Source organism: Aquarana catesbeiana, linkage group LG04 (genome assembly GCF_042186555.1).
Source record: "Aquarana catesbeiana isolate 2022-GZ linkage group LG04, ASM4218655v1, whole genome shotgun sequence".
Classification (NCBI taxonomy): Eukaryota; Metazoa; Chordata; class Amphibia; order Anura; family Ranidae; genus Aquarana; species Aquarana catesbeiana.
Window position 1 is genome coordinate 129,991,950 of NC_133327.1, and position 25,348 is coordinate 130,017,297.

The 25,348-nt window shown below is 42.4% G+C and overlaps 2 protein-coding genes across 2 annotated transcripts in view; one reads left to right on the plus strand and one right to left on the minus strand.

Moving 5' to 3' along the window:
* The first annotated feature begins 370 nt into the window (after window positions 1-370).
* NEU4 (neuraminidase 4) lies at window positions 371-21,889 on the plus strand. The gene is made up of 4 exons (XM_073625625.1): window positions 371-595; window positions 15,412-15,617; window positions 19,505-19,760; window positions 20,805-21,889. Exons 2-4 carry the CDS (start codon window positions 15,417-15,419, stop codon window positions 21,887-21,889), a joined length of 1,542 nt encoding a protein of 513 aa, XP_073481726.1. The 5' UTR covers window positions 371-595; window positions 15,412-15,416.
* Window positions 21,890-21,911: 22 nt separating this feature from the next.
* Window positions 21,912-25,348, minus strand: part of TM4SF19 (transmembrane 4 L six family member 19) — a 46,914-nt gene continuing 43,477 nt past the window's right edge. The window contains exons 5-6 of the mRNA XM_073628890.1: window positions 23,593-23,782; window positions 21,912-21,962 (exon numbers count right to left, since the gene is read on the minus strand). Coding sequence (XP_073484991.1) covers window positions 21,912-21,962; window positions 23,593-23,782 — 241 coding nt within the window. The remainder of the gene's footprint in view (window positions 21,963-23,592; window positions 23,783-25,348) is intronic.

Consider the following 25,348-nt stretch of genomic DNA (forward strand, 5'->3'; position numbering starts at 1 on the left):
CTCTTTCTCTGTGAGCTATCAGTTTAGCCAGAAAATGCAATGCAATGTTTCATAGAGCAATACTCTGCACATATTACAAAGGCAACACTAAGCCGGTGCTACAGATATAGGTAAACACTTTTTTAATTGTATATTTATCAGATCATAAGGCAAAAAATAAAAGGAGTTTGTTGTTAAAGTTTACATGCATTTTAACATTTATTAAAATCCATATTTTTTGACTAGAAATTATTTGCTTGTCTCATTGTCCACCTTCTTTTTTACTGCATCTCATTGACCATTGGGTTTTATGTTCATTGCTTTGGATTGGTTCAATGATATCCACTGACTATTCAGAAAGAATCAGTGGAAGCAGAGGGACAGCAGTGCTCAGAAAAATAGAGCTGTGACAGGAGGACAGTGTCAGCCAGTGACTGCTGACTGGGGGAGATTTTCTGGGTCACTTGTAATATCCTCTGTCAGCGTGTAATCACATCTAGGTTTGAAGGTAGAAAGCCCTGGAAGAAAAATGAACATAGCACAAATGGATAAAGAGAGGGTGCATGAAACCCAGCAGCATGGAGCGAAGCAGAAGAACTTAGAGAGCATTACACAGGTAAATTATTGGGGGTTAAGGGGAAAATAGATAACCAAAGGGAAGCAACAAAGTGATAGGGGAGAAATAGTGCAATGAATATATTTTACATGTACAGCTATAGGAAGATAATAAGAGTAAGCAATACAGTATACTGGAACAGGCAGAGATGAGAAGATGCCAGAGTGAAAAAGAAATACAGTAAACAGGTACAGGAGTGTAGGAAATACAGTGTACAGGCAGAGAATAAAACAGTGTAAGAAATACAATATGCAGGAATAGAATATAGGAGTATAAAGTGTATTGTAGCTGTACTGTCTGCCCTCATGTTGTAAGGAGCTGTGCAAACTGTTGGCACTATATAAATCCTGTATAATAATAATAATAATAATAAGCAATACAGAGCACAAGCACAGGGAGAGAATACAACAGTGTAAGAAATACAGAGCACAAGTACATAACGAGAATACCGGAACATAAGAAATACAGTGTGCAGGTACAGGAAGAGAATACAGGAATGTAAGAAATACAGTGTACAGGTACATGAAGAGAATACAGGAATGTACGAAATACAGTGTACAAGTACAGGAAAAGAATACTGGAATGTAAGAAATACAGGTACAGGAAGAGAATACAGGAATGTAACAAATACAGTGTACAGGTACATGAAGAAAATACAGGAATGTAAGAAGTACAGGAAGAGAATACAGGAATGTAAGAAATACAGTATACAGGTATAGGAAGAGAATACAGGAATGTAAGAAATACAGAGCACAAGTACAGGAAGAGAATACAGGAATGTAAGAAATACAGTGTACAGGTACAGGAAGAGAATACAGGAATGTAAGAAATACAGAGCACAAATACAGGAAGAGAATACAGGAATGTAAGAAATACAGTGTACAGGTACAGGAAGAGAATACAGGAATGTAAGAAATACAGAGCACAAGTACAGGAAGAGAATACAGGAATGTAAGAAATACATGTATGCGTTCCTTGATCATCCGATCGAGGGCGAATACTGCTGTGCAAAATGTAAGCACATTGTTTCCCTGGAAGCCCAGGTTCTGAATCTGGGGAAGCAACTGTCAGCACTGAGAACTCCCTCCATACTAAGGGAGAGCCAGGAACGTACACGGCAGGTGCCGGCAGGGGCCAGCACAGAGGTGGGTGGAGACAAAGAGGTGACAGAGGAAAGTGTAGATGGGTGACAGTCAGGAAGGGATCGATCAGGAAGTGTCAGGGAGACTGATCCAGGGCTGGAGCATCCCAATAAATACACTCCGTTGAGTAACATTGGTGAAACCAGTCAGGGACCAGCACTGCTGGAGCTCAGGGACTCTCCTAGCTGCCGGGAGAAGAACTCCTCCAGTGAGAGTGGGGGGGAAGCGAAGAGAAAGGAAAGACAGATTCTGGTGGTAGGGGACTCAATTCTTAGAAGGACAGAGAGGGCAATCTGTAACAAAGCTAAAGAATATGTAATAAAGAGGCTTGAATATATCATGTGTAAGCTATATACCTGGTTGGGTAGTGGCTGCAATTCAGCCCCGACAAACCACAGCAAAAAGGTATCCCAAACAGAGGGGGACAAGAAAAGATGGGGCTTATTGAATGGCAGTATACTCCAAAGTATTAGTATTAAAATATAATTTATTGGTATATAAAAATGACATACACATGAGAGTAACTGGATGAGACCAATATCAGACTCACCCTAGCTCCAGTTGGTGACAAGCCACAGTGGGCTTGTCAAGAACAACCACATATACAACAAATAATACAACAAAAATACAAAAACGTCCGGACGCCAGGTAAATTGGTGTCAGCCCACCCGACCACCGGGGTGGAGTTACCAGCGTTTGCTGAATTGGGGGTAGACTGACACCAACCCCCCTGGGGGCTCGAGCCTGTGGAGGAGATAGGGGCGGGAATGGAGGGGAGGGATCAGGCAAAAATCCTGTGAGTGTAAGATGTAACAATAATTCAGTGATAAGGCAAGGCAGAATGGTTTCCCAAAGTGGCTGAAAGATCCAGGGGGAAAAAAAGGGAATCCAACAAAGTTTATAAATTCCTATGCAGGCATAAGAGTAAGGAAGAGGAAGAAGTAGATACCAAGGTAAGGAGCATAATATAATATGTGTGAGTTTACACATATACATACACATGGACTCAGGCATGGGCATGGAGGCAGAGGCAATTTCATATACATAGACTCAGACATAGGTATAGAAACAGAGACAAAATAAACCATCTAAAAATCGGATACCATTTACCTGTCCGTAGGGGTAGTTTACGCCATAGGGGTGGTATCCTAGGTTATCAAGAAAGGCTGTAAGTTAAGTTCAGTGTTCAGGCCCTGCGGTATAAGGGAGCCTAAACAGAAGATCCACCATTTTTCCTTTTGTTGGAGAATCTGATCAAAGTCCCCTCTGCAGGGTGGAAGGTTAAGTGAATAGATGCTGACTCCGTTAAATTGATGATAGGCAACTCCTATCCTCATATTGATTAGTGGTTCCAAATTAATAATAACTACTGCAGTAGGGAACAGACACAAAAGATACGCTCAGCATCTTTCCAAATTACTGTTCTGCTTTATTATGACGCAATTGAAGGTTTTTATGCACATGATTACGTAGGTATCACATTAATATTACAATTGTACATTTATGGTAACAAGGGGCGTTACATAGGCAGGCTAATTCTAATCAGGACTCAAAAGAATGTAAACATTTACTGAAAACATTATTAGTGCTGTGTGCACAGTGAGGGCAATGTGCAATACATACAAAATACAATACAATTATATACAGAACTTACACATTTCCATTACAGTCTCCCCTCTTTTGATCAATATTTTGATCACTAACCATACCTGCTATCACCTTTAACCTGGAACCTCCACACGCTTAGGTAGAGGTAGTCCTGGCCAAAGAGGCAAAAAACTCCATTGTGGAGAAAATAATAGCTGAGCAACTTTTTCATTACAAAATGACTTTTCATTGTGAAAAACAAATGATTGATAAGACATATTTACAGAGTACTGGCTGTACACTCCTGTGGCCAGAATGGCCTTCTAGCTGAATTGTTGGCATGCTGACTTATCAGCATATGTAAACACAGACAATTCTACATAAAATGGAAGACGTACAAAAGACAAAATATGACTTCAACATGGCTAAACTACTTTTCAAATATATATATCCCTTACAATTAAAGTAATTTAATCAAAAAGTACCCTAGACTGTGATCACAAGAGGGAAACAAATCAAACACAGAGATTTCTTTAATTTAGTCATTTTTGCAGTGTCTGGTGTGAATCCAGGTGACTTTTCCTTCAAGTTTTGCAAAAACTGTACATGAAATAGATGCTGTATTGAGTCTCCAAACATTTCCTTATATATAAATGTCTCTTAACAATCCAAAAGTTACCTGGCTTTAGTTTTAGATCCTTCCAAACTTTTAGGATCTGGAATTAGGGAGAAAACACATAAATGAGTTTGTAAAAAACCTTAAAAGATCAGCAACATTCTCCGTGAGATCCGAATGGAGGACTTCAGCTGCTGAGACAAAATATAAGCAAGTGAGTAACACACTCCCAAACCAAATCCCATAGGGAGAGATCCAACATCCCCCTTAGAGGCTTCATAAAATATAAGAAAACATTCAGGCAAAAGTTTTCTAGTTTCTTACTCTACTTTGTCCGCTACATTGTAGACAGTAAGGGGTGTAAAAATAAAACCTCAAAACTTCTATTAAGGACTCTCCTATAAAAAATGATTTCCTCTGTTACTCTCTGTACTTTCTGGCACTCTGTACTTACAAACTACTTCTGATAACACTTTTTACTGTGGCCTTTGCAGTAGCATTTGCCACTGGACATCCAAAAAACATGTCCTGCTTGTGACTGATGACACGGTCCATGTGTCAAGCTGGAGGGAAAAGAGTGGCTGGCAGACATAAATGATCACCTTTTCCAAAGTCCTGTTTCATAAGAAGTTGCCCCCTGTGGACCACTTGTTCTTCTCGTTCTGGGGTCCTTAAAGTTGAATTATTAATCCCAGCTATACTGGGCCAGAACTAGGGTGGAATCTGAGAGTTGCACAGACCCATCAAGTGTCCGGGGCTGTAAATGCAGCATCCTTAGTCACCTGGTCTGCTTCCATGTGTGAAAGTTAATATGGCTACCTCAGCAAGAAGCTGGAAGGCTGAAAACAGCCGATCAAATTAACTTGGCATGCTTGGTTGGTTTACCTGCCGAAGTAAAAACAAACTTCTGGCCCTTTAAATGGAACCAAAAGCTCTCTATATCTCGACTATCTATATAAATATACATTCTTTTTATAGCTCACAGGCTTTGCTAAAACATGGAGCTCTGCTTCTTGAGCTGGGCAAAAAGGATCCAATGACTTTGAATACAGAGTATCCTTCTGGGTGATAAACTGCATACTCAAATCTACAAAAAATGTAATATCTGGGTCTTCAGAGAGTGTGTCCTGCACTGGGCTCACAGCAGCTGATTCCTTCATCATCAATTTAACACACGTGTCTTCCTTTGTCTCCAGCCTCCTCCAATAGAGGCAATAAGGTGGCTGGATTCAAATGTACGCATTTTTCATTGTTAGATTTGTACATAAACAAACTCATATTTTAAACCTTTCATTAGACAAACATTTAGTTAGCTGTATATTTGCTGCACAGAATGTCGGACCATTAAAAATTAAATGTTTGACCAAAACAAATATCTAACTTTGTCTAATAGCACCTTTGCATAAAAGCTGCAGCTCTGATATATCGGGGTGAACCATTTATTACTGGGTCCAGCTTGCATAAATATATTACAATGGCTTGTTTTCTATCATGCTGTTTGTGTAAGAACTCCAGTTTCATGTTTCAAAAGACAACTTCTTCCTGGCAATATTATAATAAATGATAACAATACCCTGCGGTCATGCAGAGATGTCCATAAATCCAAAATATTCTTCTGCTTATACCACTGTACTTACAAGAAAAAGGGGCACATCATTTCACAATCCACACATTCTGCTTTGGATTTCAAAAATAAAAATAAGTAAAAACAAAAGGACCAACAATCTGTATGATGGACCAGAAAGCATCAAAAACTATAAAACAACTGGCTGTAGGTGGCATCTATCCTAACAGGGTGTGTGGACTTGATGTGATGGGTCTGTTATATTTAAATTTTATTTATTATTACTCTCACATCATGGACCGCACATCAAAAACCTTACAATATCATTTTTGTAGAAAAACTTCTTATGTATCCCATCCATCTTGGCTTTGTTAAATATTATGGCAGCTTTATTCAAAATAACAACCTCATCTTAATCTTTTTTTCTCTCAATAAGAGCTTATTGTATAAATGTAAAATTACAAAATTGTTATCTTAATCTAAACTAATCCCATTCATTACAAATTTCCCCAATAACCTGGATTTCATTTCCAACCAAAGGTTGTCTAAACCAGTTTCATTATATCTAAATAATTGTTAAACTCATATTAGAAATTAATACTCATTATTACTTAATTTTACTTAATTTCCCTTTTTTAAATGCACTGTTTCCACTATCAAAGGATATTTAATGTGTGCAATACACGGTTAAATGTAACCTTCATTTTACCATGTTTGGAAAACAGATTCAAAATAATTGTGATTACGTTGTTTACCATTAGATTCGTTAACCCGGCACATTTTGTTATAAATGTTTTGTCTAAAAAACAGAAATTGGCAATGGTGTCCTTCCAGCTTATCACTAACCTCTCATCCCAGCCACATTTCTTTCATGAGAGCGCAAAGGAGGGGGTCACATCTGCGTACATGACACACACAAGCAATAGAACTAAAGGTCCCAGCATTCGCACACACATACACCAATATCTCTCTAAAATCGCTTACATTTTTCCCATTTGTACACAACATGTGCATATCATTCTCTCACTTTCTTTTAACTCTTTAATATTTCCCTGCCTAAATTCTGTTTTCCTTATTTTGTTCAGATATCTTTTATATCTAGCTTCTATGATCAGACGGGCAGCCAGAGTGCTCATCCCATCTTCCCTCTCTGACAACATATAAAGTATTCTGTTTTACCTCTCATTTCTCTGTTTCTGACTTTTACTAGTTGTAGTGCCTGACCCCAAATTCATCCCACAACTTAACATGAAAATGTACCTTTCTGTCTAGTGTTAATGTCACCCTTGATCCATCCTGCTCACATAGATAGCTGTTTCTCTAGCTGTTTACTCTGCATGATTCTTAGTCCCTGTGGACCTTGGTAACCCAGTTACCCATTGTGGATCCCTGTCCACTTTAACCATTAATCTAGGGGCTCAGTATAGGCGGAACCGCACCTTCGGTTCATATATAGCGCTCCTCTTGCGTTGGGCATTTTTGAGGGTCTCTTACCCTTCATTCCCTTACTTAATTTAATGCCCATAATGACTGGCCAGTCTTCTCTCTTCTCTACGTGTGCCTATAACCTCTTGCCTCTAAACTACTTTATCTAGCAGATGTACTACATATACCTGTGAACAGCACTATTCTTCCCTTTCTTATCTATAACACTCCAATGGACAATAGACAGGGACAAACATAACATATAACCACCAATCAATACAGTTCGATTAAGGGGAGTAAAATAGGTACCCTTTGTCCCGAAAATGCCTTACCGATCAAGGAAGTCTGATAACTCAAATGTAAGCAAAAGGCTTACCTCAGCCGGCTGATTATCAGAAATTCCCGGATCGTCTCAAGCTCCTCGTTTCGGATACTCAGGGTCACCTGGAATCCCCTCCTAAGGCAAGGCTCGCCATGCTGACTCCGTTAAATTGATGATAGGCAACTCCTATCCTCATATTGATTAGTGGTTCCAAATTAATAATAACTACTGCAGTAGGGAACAGACACAAAAGATACGCTCAGCATCTTTCCAAATTACTGTTCTGCTTTATTATGACGCAATTGAAGGTTTTTATGCACATGATTACGTAGGTATCACATTAATATTACAATTGTACATTTATGGTAACAAGGGGCATTACATAGGCAGGCTAATTCTAATCAGGACTCGAAAGAATGTAAACATTTACTGAAAACATTATTAGTGCTGTGTGCACAGTGAGGGCAATGTGCAATACATACAAAATACAATACAATTATATACAGAACTTACACATTTCCATTACAATGCCTTGAACAGTCATGCCTGACAGGTTGCCCTGATGGAACTGTGCAAAATGTCTGGCTAGTGGTTTGTCAAGATTTTTTTCCGGATTTTTTTCGACAATCTCCCTCATGTGCTCCCCCGGTCGAATTCTCAATTGGCGTTTGGTTTTACCAATGTATATTTTGTTGCAGGGGCAGGTTATCATATAAATTACCCTGGTTGTGGCATAGTTAATAAGGTTACTGATCTGGAAACTATTTTTCCCTAGGGAGTCACTGAAGGTTGCTGTTCTATGTATGGCAATGCCCACAAGGGAACATCCCCTTGTTTCTCTGAAATTGTGACAGCCAGGTGGTGTCCGTACTTCCAATGTATTCTGATTGAATTAGGCTGTCACCCAAGTTTTTGGCCCTCCTTGCCACCATTTTGGGAGTGGGTCCTACTATCTGGGCTATGCCTGGGGTGTTGGTGAGGATCCCCCAGTGTTTTTGTAATATACCTCTAACGGTATCCCATTGGGTACCGAATTGGGTAATAATCCTCACTGGGCTGGGATCCGGAGTTGAAGATAGTGTTTTATCATTTTTGTTAAGGAGGGTGGGGCAGTCTCGGCCAGCTGCTTTCCGCTTTGCTCTTCTAATCTGTTTGTTGGAATACCCATGTTCCCGAAAGCGTTTGTACAGTTTGTCGCATTCTCGTCTATAATCATCAGCACTAGAGCAATTACGCCTAATGCGGAGAAATTGACCAATTGGGATACTATCCTTAAGCCACTGAGGATGGTGGCTATCTGCTGTTAGTGTAGTCTCTTTCTGATAAGTGCAGGTTACAAGGGATAGATCTTTGGTGCTAATCGAGAGGTCCAAAAAGGAAATCCTCTCTCGGTCGCACACAAAGGTAAGATGGAGGTTATGGTCATTGAGGTTCAGGATTTCAATAAATTCCTTAAGTGACCTCTCATCACCCTTCCAAATAACAAACACGTCATCGATGTACCTGAGCCACGTATTCTCATCAGCTTCTCCTCATCTTTACTACTAAGGGTAGGCAGCCCTTCACCAGCTACAGGTTTGTTGGTATGGAGAAGGTGGAGGAAAACCTTACAAAGGAAAAGGGTAATGTCTTTAAAAACGGTGAACTCATCCATATGGCTAGTGGGCGAGAAGGACATACCACGTTGTAGAAGATCAATATGTCTTTGGGCAAGGGAAAAGCACCGAACTGTATGTTGTTCACCGGGCGCTCGGGTTCAGCACATCATGGATCTGGTGGACAGATTACTGGGAGGGGCTGGGGAAGACCCGGCTGTCATCGTGCACGTTGGCACCAATGACAAAGTCAGAGGCAGATGGAGTGTCCTAAAGAACAATTTTATAGGCCCCCTAACCTGAGGGAGGAGGGGGAGACAGATCTCCTATCACAAGTTGGATTAGCAACAATGATGGGAAGTGTTATCATAATGGGGGATATTAATTATCCAGACATAGACTGGGCGGAGGGAACCACGCATTTGTCTAAGGCTCGCCAGTTCCTAAATGTTTTGCAGGACAATTTCATGGTTCCGATGGTAGACGCACCAACTAGAAATAAAGCGTTACTGGATCTACTGATTACCAACAATACAGACCTGATCACGGATGTGGAAATAAGGGGCAATTTAGGAAACAGCGATCACAGGTCAATTGGCTTCAGTATAAATCACACAACTAGGAAACATAAGGGGAATACAAAGACACTGAATTTCAAAAGAGCCAACTTCCCTAAACTATGAACCTTGTTAGAAGGCATGAATTGGGATAAACTCTCAGGAACAAAGAACATGGAGGAGAGATGGGTTTGCTTTAAGAGCATATTAAATAAGGGAAGCCAATGTATCCCATTGGGTAAACATTTAAAAGAGCGAACAAAAGTCCTGGATGGCTTCACTCCAATGTAAACATGCATATAAAGCAAAGGAGAAGGCCTTCAAAAAATACAAGGTTGAGGGATCATTATCATCATTCAGATTTTATAAAGAATACATCAAAAAATGTAAGGGTGCAATTAGGGCGGCTAAGATAGAACACGAAATACACATAGAGGAGGAGAGTAAAAAAAAATCCTAAGAAATTCTTTAAGTATGTAAACAGTAAAAAAGAGAGGACAGACCATATTGGCCTCATAAAGAATGAGGAAGGACATCTGGTTATAAAGGATGGGGAGATGGCAAAGGTATTGAATTCATTCTTCTCTTCAGTCTTCACGAGGGAATCGGGGGGGGGCTTCAGTAACCAAAACTGCAGTGTCTATCCTTATGACACATCACAGGAAGCACCTCCATGGTTAACAGAGAGGACAGAATTAAAATTAAACTTGGGAAACTTAACATTAATAAATCACCGGGACCAGAAGGCTTGCATCCGAGGGTACTTAGGGAACTCAGTCAAGTAATTGTCAGACCATTGTTCCTAATTTTTACTGACAATGTAGCACCAATATTTAAAAAGGGCCCAAAATACATTCCTGGGAATTACAGACCAGTTAGCCTAACATTAATAGTATGCAAGCTCTTGGAGGGGTTGATAAGGGACTATATACAAGATTTTAGTAATGAAAACGGTATCATTAGCAGTAGACAGCATGGATTCATGAAGAATAGTTCTTGCCAAACCAATCTATTGACCAATCTATTAACCTTAGGCCTGTAGACGTGGTGTATCTGGATTTTGCAAAAGCATTTGACACAGTTCCCCATAAACTTTTACTGTACAAAATAAGGTCTGTTGGCATGGACCATAGGGTGAGTACATGGATTGAAAACTGGCTACAAGGGCGGGTTCAGAGGGTGGTGATAAATGGGGAGTACTCGGAATGGTCAGAGGTGGGTAGTGGGGTCCCCCGGGGTTCTGTGCTGGGACCAATCCTATTTATTTTGTTCATAAACGACCTGGAGGATGTGGTAAACAGTTCAATCTCTGTATTTGCGGACGATACTAAGCTAAGCAGGGAAATAACTTATCTGCAGGATGTGGAAACCTTGCAAAAAGATCTGAACAAATTAATGGGGTGGGCAACTACATGGCAAACGAGGTTTAATGTAGAAAAATGTAAAATAATGCATTTGGGTGGCAAAAATATGAATGCAATCTATACACTGGGGGTAGAACCTCTGGGGGAATCTAGGATGGAAAAGGACCTGGGGGTCCTATTAGATGATAGGCTCAGCAATGTCATGCAATGCCAAGCTGCTGCTAACAAGGCAAACAGAATATTGGCATGCATTAAAAAGGAGATCAACTCCAGAGATAAAACGATAATTTTCCCGCTCTACAAGACTCTGGTCCGGCCGCACCTAGAGTATGCTGTCCAGTTCTGGGCACCTGTCCTCGGGAAGGATGTACTGGAAATGGAGCGAGTACAAAGAAGGGCAACTAAGCTAATAAAGGGACTGGAGGATATTAGTTATGAGGAAAGGTTGCGAGCACTGAACTTATTCTCTCTGGAGAAGAGATGCTTGAGAGGGGATATGATTTCAAGTTATAAATACCGTATTGGTGACCCCACAATAGGAATAACACTTTTTGGCGGAAGGGAGTTTAACAAGACCCGTGGCCACTCATTAAAATTAGAAGAAAAGAGGTTTAACCTTAAACTACGTAGAGGGTTCTTTCCTGTAAGAGCGTCAAGGATGTGGAATTCCCTTTCACAGGTGGTGGTCTCAGCAGGGGAGCATCAATAGTTTAAAAAAACTGTTAGATAAGCACCTGAACGACCGCAACACACAGGGATATACAATGTAATACTGACATATAATCACACACATAGGTTTGACTTGTGTCTTTTTTCAACCTCACCTACTATGTAACTATGTAATGTAAGAAATACAGTGTACAGGTAGAGAATACAGGAATGTAAGAAATACAGTGTACAGGTACAGAAAGAGAGTACAGAAATGTAAGAAATACAGTGTACAGGTACAGGAAGAGAATACAGGAATGTAAGAAATACAGTGTACAGGTACATGAAGAGAATACAGAAATGTAATGAATACAGAGCACAAGTACAGGAAGAGAACACAGGAGTGTAAGAAATACAGTGTACATGTACAGGAAGAGAACACAGGAGTGTAAGAAATACAGTGTACATGTACAGGAAGAGAACACAGGAGTGTAAGAAATACAGTGTACATGTACAGGAAAAGAACACAGGAGTGTAAGAAATACAGTGTACATGTACAGGAAGAGAACACAGGAGTGTAAGCAATACAGTGTACAGGTAGAGAATACAGGAATGTAAGAAATACAGTATACTAGTACCAGCAGGCAGTGATGACACCAGAGGATAACAGAGTATATGTCATAGTGTACAGGTACAGGAAGATAATAGAAGAGTGTAATAAATACATCATACAAATACAGGCAGACAACAAAGCACAGTGGAGCATAAAAGAGTATAAGAACTACAGTGTACAGGTACAGAAGGATAATAGAGAATTATAAACATAAAAAACTTGGAAGACAAGAGAGGACACCATAGGATAATAGAATCTAAGGAATATGGTGTAAGGATACAGGGTGATTATAGAAGAGTGCAAGACCCTGTTCACACCTGTGTGTTTTATGTTTGTTTTAGGTGTGGTGCATTAAAGTAAAAGCCCTTCCTTGATGCACTTTCATCCAAATGCACGCCTAAATGGCATGTAATGCCCTGTACACACGGGCGGACTTTTCGGCAACAAAGGTCCGACAGTCTTTCCGGCGGACTTTCGACGGACTTTCGAACGTACGGACTTGCCTACACACGATCACACCAAAGTCAGACGGATTCGTACGTGATGACGTACGACCAGACTAAAATAAGGAAGTTCATAGTCAGTAGCCAATAGCTGCCCTAGGGTCGGTTTTCGTCCATCGGACTAGCATACAGACGAACTGATTTTTCGACCGACTCGAGTCCATCGGACAAATTTGAAACATGTTCCAAATCTAAAGTCCGTCAGATTTTCGACCGAAAAAGTCCGCTGCAGGTCCGATGAAGCCCACACACGGTCGGATTGTCCGCCGGATTCAGTCCGTTGGACCAGTCCGGTCGAAAAGTCCGCTCGTGTGTACGTGGCATTAAGCATGCCTAAAATGCAAAGAACCAAAAATGCAAGGCACAGATGTGAACCGGTCCTTAGTGATATTGTAGACTGGCACAGGGAGGCAAGAGAGGACCCCACGGTTAACACGTGAGGAATAATGTGTAGAGGTAAAGGGAGATAATGGAAGAGTGTAAGAAATACAGTACAGGCAGATAAAGGAGGACACCAGAGAATAACAGAGTGTAAAGCTGGCCATCTGCTGCACCATTTGTCCAGTCCAGCAGGGACTGGCCGAATTTAATCAGTATTGGCTCCCCCACTCAACAGAGGTTTATTGTTCAATTGACTCCTGTTGAAGAGAAATGTTGGAAAATTTTCCATTGAACAGCAGGTGTAGCTATAGCCACCGATCAGTGTATTCTGAAGCTATTAGAATGCAATGTCCCAGTAAGGGGGTATTCTTTCATCTACCTCATTTGTGTGGATGGAAGAAGCTGTTGCGTGTGCACTGTGATGCAATGGCAACACTGCAGTGCCGATGTGCTAGTCACGGTGCATTGTACTGTTCACTTTAAAAAAAAAAAAACTTTATTGAATTGTCACACAGTGGTTGTATCAGCCTCCGCATGTGGAAAGCAATACACTGGCTCGCACTGCATTGAAAAAAAAAAGTACGACCTGCCATGCTTTTGTTCCCCGCACACCACTGCAGCATGGTTGTATGAACCAGGCACATAGGAGACAAGGAATTCTGCCTTGTCTTGAAGTGGGACTGTGCTGAAATAGCCGCCTGACGCAGCCCCGCCACCCCTGGTGTGAATGGGCCCTAAGGGATACAATGTACAGGTACCATAAAATAATAAAAGAGTATAAGGAATACAGTATACAGACATATGGGGAAAATAGAAGAGTGTAATGCCGCGTACACACGAGCGGACTTCTCGTCCGCCTGAACTCCGAAGGACTTTTTGATGGAGTTCCAACAAAACAGACTTGCCTACACACGATCACACCAAAGTCCGATAGTTTCAAACGAGATGACGTATGACTGGACTAGAATAAGGAAGTTCATAGCCAGTAGTCAATAGCTGCCCTTGCGTCGTTTTTGGTCCATCGGACTAGCATACAGACAAACGGATTTTTCGATAGGAATCAAGTCCATCGGAATTTTCGACAGAAAAGGTCCGATGAAGGTCCGATGAAGCCCACACACAATTGGAATGTCCGACGGAATCATTCCGTTGGACCATTTCTGCCAGAAAGTCCGCTTCTGAGTACGTGGCATAAGGGATACCATACTCTGGTAGACACAAACAAGAGACACCAGAGGATAAAAGAGCATAGCTCCCAACTGTCTCTGATTTTGGAGGGACTGTTGCTCAGTTGCAACAAAGTTCCCCTTTCCTCATGGAAGCATCGGAGTAGCTGCATGAGTGAGTGCTCTGCCCATCTCCCCGTCCTACCTGCATGTGCCTTCTGCAATGGGTCATGGGACATGTAGTCCCCAAGTAGCACAGTAAAGTGAAATGTTGCTAGGGTCTGTGCTGGAGAAAACGTAGACTGTGCAGAGACCTGGGGCCATAGCAGAGCGTTGCGGACACCAGAGAATGTGGACCTGCTGCTTGTAGTGTCTGTACCTACAACAGGGAGCGTGAGGACTAAGCAACTGATAGATGTCTTTTCCTGTGCTGGCACCAGAGCTGGAAGGACCCATTGCAGTGTTTGTCGACACCAGAGAGGAAAGATCCATGAGGACCAGAGCTGAGAGACTGAGCCTTCTGGGACAGCAGCCTGCCAAGCATTCCAGACAGGATTCATTTGGTATCCATTGGGTATCAGAAGTGGTGAGTATCAGAATAACTGTGGGCAGTATCCTTACTGCCCACAGTTAATGCCAATAGAAACAATCCCTTACTTATCAGCTCATCAGCCATCTAATGTGGACAGCCTTAAAGGGACAGCATCACATGCACCACCGTACAGACAGGCCCCAACAATAGTTGGCTTAGTACTGCTAAATAGGCGCCAGGAACTTTATAGCCATCTCCATGGGTACTTTTTGTCAGGAGCTCTATGCACGCATGACAATTCTTTGGGTTAGTCAATGTCGTTATATTACCTACAGTTTGGATCAGCTGAAATTTGGTTTAACTTTATTGCACTTAGTTATTTTTATATTATAGGTCAGTGTTCACCTTAACCAGTACAGCATTTTTAAATATGTTCAATTGGCTGTGTACTGATTCATGCATTGTCTAACTAACCTTGCCATAATACTTCAAATTAATCTACTACCAAGTTGCTTGTGTTTTATTTTCTGAGTGTTATTATAGAGTGGTAGCATACCAATGTTTAATATACACAGGTGTGTCAGTGGGGACCAGCAGCCTAAAGAGTCAAGGCAGAGAACGGGGACCCATCATACCTGCGGGGGTAGACCCCTCCTGCGGGGGTAGCACTACATAAGAATATAATGTACAGATAAACAATGATCTTACAAGGGGACAGAAGTCTAAGTGAAAGAAAGTACGTGTCTGAACAAATTCAAAATGTCCCTCTATATTTTTCACAACCATTTGTTTTTTTTAAAGGTGTCATGGGATCTCGTCATGTGCCTGCTCGCACAGTGTTATTCGAGAGGGAAAAAAATGGAGTCACATATCGCATACCCGCCCTACTTTACATCCCTCGTTGGTCAACGTTCTTGGCTTTTGCAGAAGAGAGGTTGAGTGTGGATGATGCTCATGCCAATCTGCTAGTACTGCGCCGGGGTACTTTTTACCATAACTATGTGGAGGTCAGATAGACAGTTGATACATTTACATTGCTAGAATCGTCTTAAATGAGATTTTTGTAGTTTGGTAGATAGTACAATGTTCTAATGCATTACACCATTAAATAGGAAGCATCTGCAAATACATAATACATCTTTTAATTCTTTTACGTATTCCTTTAAATGTCATGAAGTCTTAACAATTCAGCAAGTATTAAAAATAGCTATATTTAAAATTTGATTTTACTTACACAAACTGAAAGTTGTAATCATGCATGTAGTGGGAGTAGCTGCTTTGTACACTGATAGACATGAGGGAGAGGAACTTGTGTGGGCTTCTAGGAGGAAGAGAGTGTGGGGAAGGGGTCATCAAGATGTAAGAGACAGAGCAGTGGTAAGGAGTTTGGAGTTGGACACCTGCAGGTTTGAAAGGAGTGTTGTCACCCTTTATATCCGTGTTTCTCCACCAGGCTTCTGTGAGAACTAGGGTCTCGTGGGGAGCCAAGTGGAACAGTGAAACATAGCAGAGAAAAGATATGTAGACACAGGGCTTTTTTTGTCAGAAAATAGGTGCAGGTCCAAATCTCCGCCCCAACCACGCCCAAACTCTGCCCCAACCACGCCCAAACCCCACCCCCAGCCACACCTTCCTTAGAGGAGAGAATTACAGCGGCACCAAAAAATTGTAATGAGTTAAAGCGGAGTTTCACCCCCTGACATGCCACATTTGGCATGTAATTTTTTTTTTTTGGGGGGGGGGGGGAGCGGAAACCCTCTTTTTTAGAGGTTTCCAGATCTCACTTCCTCCCGGATCACCTCTTCCCCCTCTCTCTCGGCAATCATCTGGGACACGTCACAGGTCTCAGATGATTGCCTGGCCAGTCACAGCGCGCAGCGCAGGTCGCGCATACGCAGTACATGCCCACAGTAACAATGCCGGCACCGCAGAGAGGAGGGGGAGACGAGCAGGGCTTCGTTCCCCCGCATCGCTGGACCCTGGGACAGGTAAGTGTCTGATTATTAAAAGTCAGCAGCTGCAGTATCTGTAGCTGCTGACTTTTATTTTTTTATTTTTTTATTGGAACTCTGCTTTAAGGCTTAGAACTGTGTATAACATCAGGCGAATCCTCCAAAATCCCTCCAGCTCTCCTCTCATCACAAACCCCCCAGCTCTCCTCTCATCACAACCCCCCAGCTCTCTTCTCATTACAAAACCCCCAGCTCTCCTCTCATCACAACCCCCCCAGCTCTACTCTCATCACAAATCCCCCCTCCAGCTCTCCTCTCATCACAAATCCAAATCCCCCCAGCTCCCCTCTCTGTACAAATCCCCCCCAGATTCCTTCTCTGTAAAAATCCCCCTGGCTCCCCTCTCATCACAAATCCTCACATCTCCCCTCTCTTTACAAATCCTCCCAGCTGCTCCCTTCTCTTTACAAATAATCCCCCAGCTCCCCTCTCATCAGAAATCTCCCCAGCTCCCCTCTCATCACAAATCCCCCCAGCTCCCCTCTCATCACAAATCCTCCCAGCTCCTCTCTCATCACAAATACCCCCAGCTCCCCTCTTATCACAAATCCCCCCAGCTCCCCTCTCTGTACAAATCCTCCCAGCTCCCCTCTCTGTACAAATCCTCCCAGCTCCCCTCTCTGTACAAATCCTCCCAGCTCCACTCTCATCACAAATCCTCCCAGCTCCCCTCTCTGTATAAATCCTCCCAGCTCCACTCTCATCACAAATCCTCCCAGCTCCCCTATGATCACAAATCCTCCCAGCTCCCCTATCATCACAAATCCTCCCAGCTCCCCTATCATTACAAATCCTCCCAGCTCCACTCTCTGTATAAATCCTCCCAGCTCCCCTCTCATCACAAATCCTCCCAGCTCCCCTCTCATCACAAATCCTCACAGTTCCCCTATCATCACAAATCCTCCCAGCTCCCCTATCATTACAAATCCCCCCAGCTCCACTCTCTGTACAATGCTCTCCCCTCTGCTAAACACACACAAACTTTACCTCTCTGCACATATTTCCCCTCCCCCACAGACTTTCACAGTGCACTCCTCTCTGAATGAACAGATCCCTCACCTCTTCTGCCATCACTGCTCTCCATGGTATGTGCAAGCTTTTTTTTCTAGCACACTACAGTGGATCGGAGAGGTCCCCCTACTGTAGCACAGAGCTGAGGAGGTGTTTCAGGGCTCCTCGGCTCGGTGCTACAAAGTCTGAGTAGCAGCAGGCAGGGATGGAAGCTTTCTCTCAAATCACTGCAGCAGCTGATGGTTGGGATCTGAAGCACTCATCAGTGATCGAGAACAGCAGCCCTGAGTACCCAGCGCTAGCACAGAGAAGCCAGTAGAGGAAGTGTGCTGTGCAGAAAACTTCCTCTACTGGCTTCAGTATTAAATGACAGGCTGGAATGGAGAGGAGAGGGCTGCCACTTGCCAAAGGGTCTGGATCACAATTCCGGTGCTTTCTGGCTGAAAAAAGTCCTATGTAGACAGATAGAGCAGTAGGGATAAGGAGGGGAATATGATATCCACTGAGTGGGACAACCCATGAGTCTAGTCAATGGGATAATAGCCAGCAACATTACCATAGACTTCCGAAGCGGTCAGTGCTCATATAGTAGGTCAAAATACCCCAAGTGGAGACATATTGGTCAAATATGTCATGTAGTAGGACTGTTAATTCCTCCATTCACTGTACGTAAATGAGTTTGGTGACCCATTCCATGATAGTAGGAGGGTGGTTAGATCTCAAGTGTCTTAGTTTTACCGATCTGGCAGGATGAAAAGGACAAAGGCCTTTCTCAGCACCTGAAATCGATCCTGCGAGCAGGGGGAGGAAGGCATTTTCTGGTGTTTCTGAGCTGCAGAGGCTCGTCAGTTGTTCAAATATTGTAAAAATCTGCAGCCAGAAGGGAGAGATCAGATGGAAGACCACCAGATGTGTAACATAGCACCTTATTCTTTTATGTAACACTAGCAGCAATCTGAAACCAAGGGGAATATTTTGTAAAGGAGAATAGGGGGTGCATACCAATGCATCACCATCTTAAAATTATTTTCTTGAACCCTAGTTGCAACACTTAGTTCATGCATCAGGGTTTAGGAGTTCCTTACTGGTAAAGTGAAGGTTCAAGTCATGGGGTCATGAGGCTTATTTATGAGGAAAATGGAGACCTTTAAATAGTGCGTCTCATAATCACAGAAGAGGGGTATACATGTGGGGAGAGTAGTGAGGGCAGGGTGGTCCCATGGGTGGATCCAGGGTAAAGAAGATAGAGGAATAGAAGTCAGGGCAGTCTTTACGCTGACCCACAATTTCCCAGACAGCAAGCAATTGAGCTGTAAGTTTGAAAATGACTCGCTAAGCTATTGCTAGACTTGCCAGGCTTTACAAGTTTGTTGCACAATTGCAGCAAGTCCGCATTGCATGACTCCAGATGAACTTTCTTTGCAAACATTCTGCAAGTCTGCTGCAAGTTCAGTTATGTTGTGCAATAGTCATCCCACCACAGGGATCGCTGTGACTTGCAGAGCTCTTGCTCTAGACTCACCACTGCAACTTTGCTCTTGCTAGAGACTTGCCATGCATATTTGCTACAAATTGGAAAAAGGTCAACTAGGACTTGTGCTTCAAGTGCTCTGCAAGTGTAAAACTTGCCAGTGAAAATGTGCAGCAAGTTAACAAGACTTACAATTCTTGTTATCTGGGTTGTCCTTGCCATAGTACCTTGTCTCCTTTCCCTGAACAATGGCCTGCAGCTGAGGCACCCCAAGTTTATTGTCATACAAAGGTGAACAATGTTGTACTAAATATGTTTCGAAGTTAGTAATAATTTGATAATTTAATTAAATAACAATATACAATGACATAAAGACATAGTGAATTAAATATTCCCGCAGTGGGAGGACATGATTGCAGTGGACAGAGCCCGTCTGCCCGGACATCGTTCAATGAATCCATGCCCAATCTATGATGAATTCACAGGGCAGACCTTCCTTTTCTTCACTGCTGTCCTGGGCAGTACAACAGAATCCTACCAGATCATCACTGGGCGGAACCTGGCACGGCTGTGCTACGTAACAAGCTCTGACCAAGGGAGAAGCTGGAGTGATGTCACAGACCTAACTCACAAGGTGATTGGGGAATCCTTAAAAGGTACAAAACAGAAATCAAGTGTCAATACAATGAATACTTTGAGCAGCATCAGACATTTACCAAGATGTGACGTTTTAATATTGAACTCCAGGCAAATAGCTAAATCCACAGATAAAAAGGAGCTGTTTTACATGCCAAATGATTTTTATTTCTGTTAATCAAGTTATGAGATCTACATAACTGCCAGGGCAGACGACCTGACTTTCTGCTGCAGTTAAGTTATGCACACAGGTATTGTCCTTCCCCCACCCTTTGACTGGACAGTGAAATGAGAACTAGCAAACTGATGAGCTCATCTCTCTGTCACTATGTTCTCTTCTCCTATTAGCATGCTCCTTGTTAGTATTGCAGCACAATTTCATTTGCTGCAATTTGATAATCAAATACTGTGAACATGCTATAGGAGTTGTTGGGGACTGGAGACATGCATCAGGAGATGTAGCCTAGCCCTGGTTGAAGGAAAGAAAATTGCATAATGTATGACCTTACTTACAATTTGTGTGTACACCCATCCAGAGCCTTTGCTGAGCTCTCAAACTTCCATTTTCTTCCTGCATGATCAACACCTCCCACTCCTACCTCCAGGGATTCTCTTGTGCTGCATCCGTTCTGTGGAACTCCATAGTCTATCTGATTGGGCATTCAACAAACTTATCTTGAAACTCATCTTTTCTGAAATGAACATACCTTTGATTTCCTTTCCCATTACCCCATTTTATCCTATCAATTTATCCCATCACAACATTGCCCACTACAACAACTACTGCTGCCAATGGCTCCCACTGCTTCTTCTGTGAGCAGAGAGAGAGGGAAGAGAGCCGCTGCATATGGGCACAGCGCTGGATTGAGATCAGGCTCAGGTAAGTATACAGGGGGGAAAGGGGGTGATACAAATACAGGGACAATTTCTATCCTAATACAGGGAATGCATTAAGGTAAAAAATGTCTAGCCTTTAGAACCACTGGATAAATGAATTTTGCTGCAAATTATCACTGCACTATAATGCATAACATTAATATGTTTGAGTATTCTGTTTTTCTCAGAGTGGGCCACCTTTGCTTTGGGACCAGGACATGGTATCCAGCTAAAATCTGGTCGTCTCCTTGTTCCTGCTTACACTTATCATATCAACTGCCGAGATTGCTTTGGCAAGCTCTGCCGCACTACACCAAAAGCCTTTGCATTTCGTAGTGACGACCATGGAAAATCTTGGAAAGTTGGAGAACTTATCCCAAACCTGCACACAGTGGAATGCCAACTGGTGTCAGTGGATGAAGAAGATGGAAGTAACATCCTGTACTGCAATGCCAGAAGCTCTTTAGGATTCCGAGTACAAGCTCTGAGCACTGATGATGGCATTGTCTTCCAGTCTGGACAGTTGATTGAGAAGTTAGCTGAAACACTTAATGGTTGTCATGGCAGTGTTATTGGTTTCCCAGCTCCTCTGGGCTTTTTATCAAGACAAAATATCAAAAATCCAGTTTGCTGCCAGGCTGAGAGCTCACTGGTGTTAACTAAACTGTCAGATGTAAAACAATGGAACACAAAAGGTCTTCAAGCACAGGACAACATAAATACATTTAAAAATAATCTACAACAATGGCAATTCTGCAGTGGAAGTGGTGTCTGTAACTTGGCTTGTCACAGACACACTATATGGGAGGATGTTTGCAAAGACAATTGGTATGCTAGCATGGGATTATCAAACAAGTTAAAGTTACAGTACAAGATGTATCACAAGACTGGGCAAAAGTTTCAGACACCTACATGGGTGCTGTACTCCCATCCTACCAGTACACACTCACGGTTAAACCTAGGAGTCTACCTCAGCCCCTATCCTAGGGATGCCGATAGCTGGAGAGGACCCTGGGTTATCTACGAGGGACCCAGTGCCTACTCTGACTTATCATATATAGAGCTGCCTTCTGGTGAAGATGGATTTGTGGAGTTACCTCCCATAGTTGCATTTGCCTGTCTCTATGAAAATGGTTTAAAATCTCCTTATGAGCAGATATCTTTCAGTATCTTCACCTTGTATGAGGTCATCCAGAACCTGCCACTTAAACCCAATGTTCTCCATCATCCCATGAACAAAGACAAAAAGAAAGGGAATTGTAAAACTTCATAAAATAAAACAAACATGCTAAACTTTAATATTGTGTGCCATTTCTCTGTAACCATTTGCCATCCAGCTTATGTATCTGAAGAATACAATTTTAAAGAAGTTAAATTAATATTTTGATGGTTTACAGTTCACTTTTTAGCCACCTGTTTTTTGCACATGTAGCACTATTCGTAACTAGACTGTCATAATTTGAAGGGGTGTTGATCTTTAGATCACTAACAACTACATTATGAACACTCTAAGTCAATTTAAAATGAGAAAAAAGTTTAATGCAAATGGCATATAATAGGAAGGAGGGTGCAGTTCAGATCAGGATATACCAACAGTAGACTTGAGCTCATACTCTAGACTGGGCCTCAATCTTGTGTATATTTCTCTCAATAATCTCTTATGGTTACCTTCAGAATCACAAACTGTGATGACTGGACTTCTGCAGAGCTTAGCCTCCCTAGCAATCAAGGTTCAAGTGATATCTAATGCCGCGTACACACGAGCGGACTTTACGGCAGACTTTGCCCGGTGGACGGGATTTCGACGGACAATTAGATCGTGTGTGGGCTCCAGCGGACTTTGTTTTCTCAAAAGTTGGACGGACTTAGATTTGAAACATGTTTCAAATCTATCCGATGGACTCGAGCCCGGTCGAAAAGTCCGCTCGTCTGTATGCTAGTTCGACGGACAAAAAGCCACGCTAGGGCAGCTATTGGCTACTGGCTATGAACTTCTTTATTTTAGTCTGGTTGTACGTCATCACTTACGAATTTGACGGACTTTGGTTAATTGTGTGTAGGCAAGTCCGTTCATTCAGAAAGTCCGTTGAAAAGTCCGCCGGGCAAAGTCTGCTGTAAAGTCCGCTCGTGTGTACGCGGCATTAGTCTTCACTGAGACAGCAAGGAAGGGTTGATGTGTAACTTCCAACTCAGCCAAACCTAACCACATGTCTATATGTGGGGGCAGTTGCAGTTTGTTTCCCCAAAGCCCTATACTCCTTTCTTCCAGCTGCCAACACCTTAGGGCTCCTCCTGGGAAGGAATATGCTTGCATCCTCATATGTGCCTAGGCCCAGGGCCTAGGAGAGTTTGACCTCCAAGGTGACATCCCTATAAGCCAGATAGTGGTTCAGATTTCCATTTTGGGGGGGGGTTATAACCTAAGGTGACCAGATGTCCCCAGTTGCCAGGTACAGTCCCTGATTTAGGGGTGTGTCCCTGCCTAAAAGGTGTCCCCCGAATTAACCCCCGCCTATATTATAACATATGCAGCCTCTGATCAGTGTATTTTGACAGTGGCGGGCATCATGTTTTGCAACATACCTGGATTCTCAAAGCAGCATAGTTTACCCCTGTACAGGTCATATAGAAGGGAACTCAAGGATTTTTTTACCCTACATTAAATCCATCCACATGATATATTGAAATAATGACATGAATAAAAGGACATTTTAAGAAGTGTATCCCATTTTAAAATGAGGGTATTAAAACTGGACTTTAAATTGTACTTGTACTAGCAAAAACTTCTGGACTTATAGTACTCATTTATAAGGGCGGTTTTCCTCCAGAGTGTCCTGGGAGCCCCTAAAACTGGACACTTTATTGTGCATTTACCAATTTCCTATTAGAAAGCTGGCACATTATCATCTTATAGCAGGCAAGGGGACTGCAAAAGACTGAATAAGCCATTTTTTAAAATTTACTTACAATACAAACCTTTTTCCAGTCACAATTTCCAACAAGCATGCCTAAGAATGAATTCACCAACTGGGAGAGGCACAGGACAAGCTGAAATGTATTAATTAGACACAGGGATATTAAGAAATGAGAGTTCCAGGTCTCTATATGTGGTGGTTCAATGCAGACTGTCTTCCTGGTGGAGATGTTGGGCAAGGAGACTGATGTGCTGCAAAACATTAGTTATACAGCTGTAAATGGTAAGAACTAATGGAATTTCTAATATTTTACATAATTAACTAGCATTAATGTAGCATAAGTATTAGCTCAGTGGTTAGCAGTCTAGTGACTCTCTAAACCAGGGGTGTCAAACTCAATTTCATTGTGGGCCGCATCAGCATTATGATTGTCCTCAAAAGGGCCGGTTGTATCTGTAAGATTAGATGTCCAGCACATCCCCTCCCCTTACATTAGATGTCAAGAGCCACCCCACCATCAGGAGTTGAGTCCCCTATTCTCCCTAACATCACAGTGCACCCCCTTTCCTTATGCTACTGCTGGGAAGAAGCTGGATGCATTGCTTGAAAGCAGAAAGTAGGAGTCTGGAGGAGGACCAGAGGAGGGCTGGAGCTCTCCTGCAGCTGCAGGAGAGATGCGAGGGCCACATGAAATGGCCTGGGGGGCCGGATTCGGCCCGCGGGCCTTGTGTTTGACACCTGTGCTCTAAACTATGAAGGTTAGTATATAATAATGTCTTTGCAGGTAGAGCTTTTAAACATTTTTAGGTTAGGCAACCAAGTTGTTTTAAAGCTCAGTTACAGTCTTACATCTTTTAACCTTTTTACAGCCCCGCACCCCTGCAATTTATAAATTATAATTATTATTTGCTTGGAGATACCTTAAAATTCCCCTTTCTCGCAGTGAAAATACTGTTTCCTACCCTTCTTTCCAGTTGCAATGCTCTGTGCTAGCATAGCTGAGTAACAGCCACATTCCTTACACAAACTTGAATTCTGGAGCTGCTGTCCCTGAATGCCTACTCTGGAGAGCATTCCTACTACATTTGGTGCCTTTTGGACTTGTGAGAACCAGCTTCAAATGATAGTGCATTAGAAACACTCTCTTCAATCTTCCTTTTAGGGCTATTCTTGCCCACTTTTATTAAAACACAGTTCAAGAATATCATATGGATTTCCCGCGCAGGGTTTTTCCAGCATTTCTTTGGCACAAAATTAAATGTACTATACATCAGCATCCTGGCTTAAACTTGCAGCTTTCCCACTCTGGCTTCAAGCTTTGAGGCCCTTTTTCTGTCTCTTCCAGACAGTCTTCCCACAAAACTCTATGCATGTATCTAGCATTTTCCCTGCTGCCCTGGCTCCCACCTGTCTTCTAGGTGGAGCCCTTCTGACTCTGGGCAGAGACCTCCTCTGTCTGCCAGCATGGAGCCATGAACCCTAGTCCTGTTTCTAATAGATGGTACAAACAAACAGCAACTGCCCCAACCTATAACTGGCCTTGACTGCCCCAACCTATAACTGGCCTATTTTGTAGACACAATAACTTTTGCGCAAACCAATCAATATACGCTTATTGCGGGTTTTTTTACCAAAAATATGTAGAAGAATACATATCGGCCTAAACTGAGGAAAAAATGTGTTTTTTTTTTTTTTAAATGTGGGATTTTTATTATAGCAAAAAGTAAAAGATATTGTGTTTTTTCAAAATTGTCTTGCATGGGGAGCGAGCGAGAGCAGATCTGCTGCTGGCACCTGTCTGCCCACTTCAGAAAAAG